Raw genomic sequence first — 661 nt, 5'->3', positions numbered from 1 at the left:
GACGACGACGACAAGCCCCACGCGGTCCCGGCAGTTTGTCCGCGCACAGTGCGGCGCCCCCGCTCTACACCGTGACGGCAGAGGAGTACGAGGCGGTCTCCGCGGCCAAGCAGAAGGCGGAGGCGGAGCGCGACAACGTGCAGCAGCGGCTGCGTGCAACTGAGGAGGAGCTGAACTCTCTCCGGCAGCAGGCTGAGGCACGACGCGCCCAAATTGCTGGGCTGCCCGCGGCAACCAAGGCGGCGGCGGCGGCGACGAGCCCCACGCGGTCCCGGCAGTTGTCCGCGCACAGTGCGGCGCCCCCGCTCTACACCGTGACGGCAGAGGAGTACGAGGCGGTCTCCGCGGCCAAGCAGAAGGCGGAGGCGGAGCGCGACAACGTGCAGCAGCGGCTGCGTGCAACTGAGGAGGAGCTGAACTCTCTCCGGCAGCAGGCTGAGGCACGACGCGCCCAAATTGCTGGGCTGCCCGCGGCAACCAAGGCGGCGGCGGCGGCGACGAGCCCCACGCGGTCCCGGCAGTTGTCCGCGCACAGTGCGGCGCCCCCGCTCTACACCGTGACGGCAGAGGAGTACGAGGCGGTCTCCGCGGCCAAGCAGAAGGCGGAGGCGGAGCGCGACAACGTGCAGCAGCGGCTGCGTGCAACTGAGGAGGAGCTGAA

The 661-nt window shown here is 71.0% G+C and overlaps 1 protein-coding gene across 1 annotated transcript in view; it reads left to right on the top strand.

The window, feature by feature from the left end:
- Positions 1 to 2: 2 nt before the first annotated feature.
- Tco025E_05427 (uncharacterized protein) overlaps positions 3 to 661 on the top strand; it is a gene marked incomplete at both ends in the record, with an annotated part of 711 nt that continues 52 nt past the window's right edge. Inside the window, one exon of the mRNA XM_029372326.1 lies at positions 3 to 661. This exon is cut by the window's right edge and continues 52 nt beyond it. Coding sequence (XP_029227591.1) covers positions 3 to 661 — 659 coding nt within the window.

Source organism: Trypanosoma conorhini, assembly GCF_003719485.1.
Source record: "Trypanosoma conorhini strain 025E chromosome Unknown Tco_14.4_contig_00316, whole genome shotgun sequence".
NCBI lineage: Eukaryota > Euglenozoa > Kinetoplastea > Trypanosomatida > Trypanosomatidae > Trypanosoma > Trypanosoma conorhini.
The sequence above is the reverse complement of the archived record's forward strand: the minus strand, read 5'-3'. Positions and strand labels throughout refer to the sequence as shown.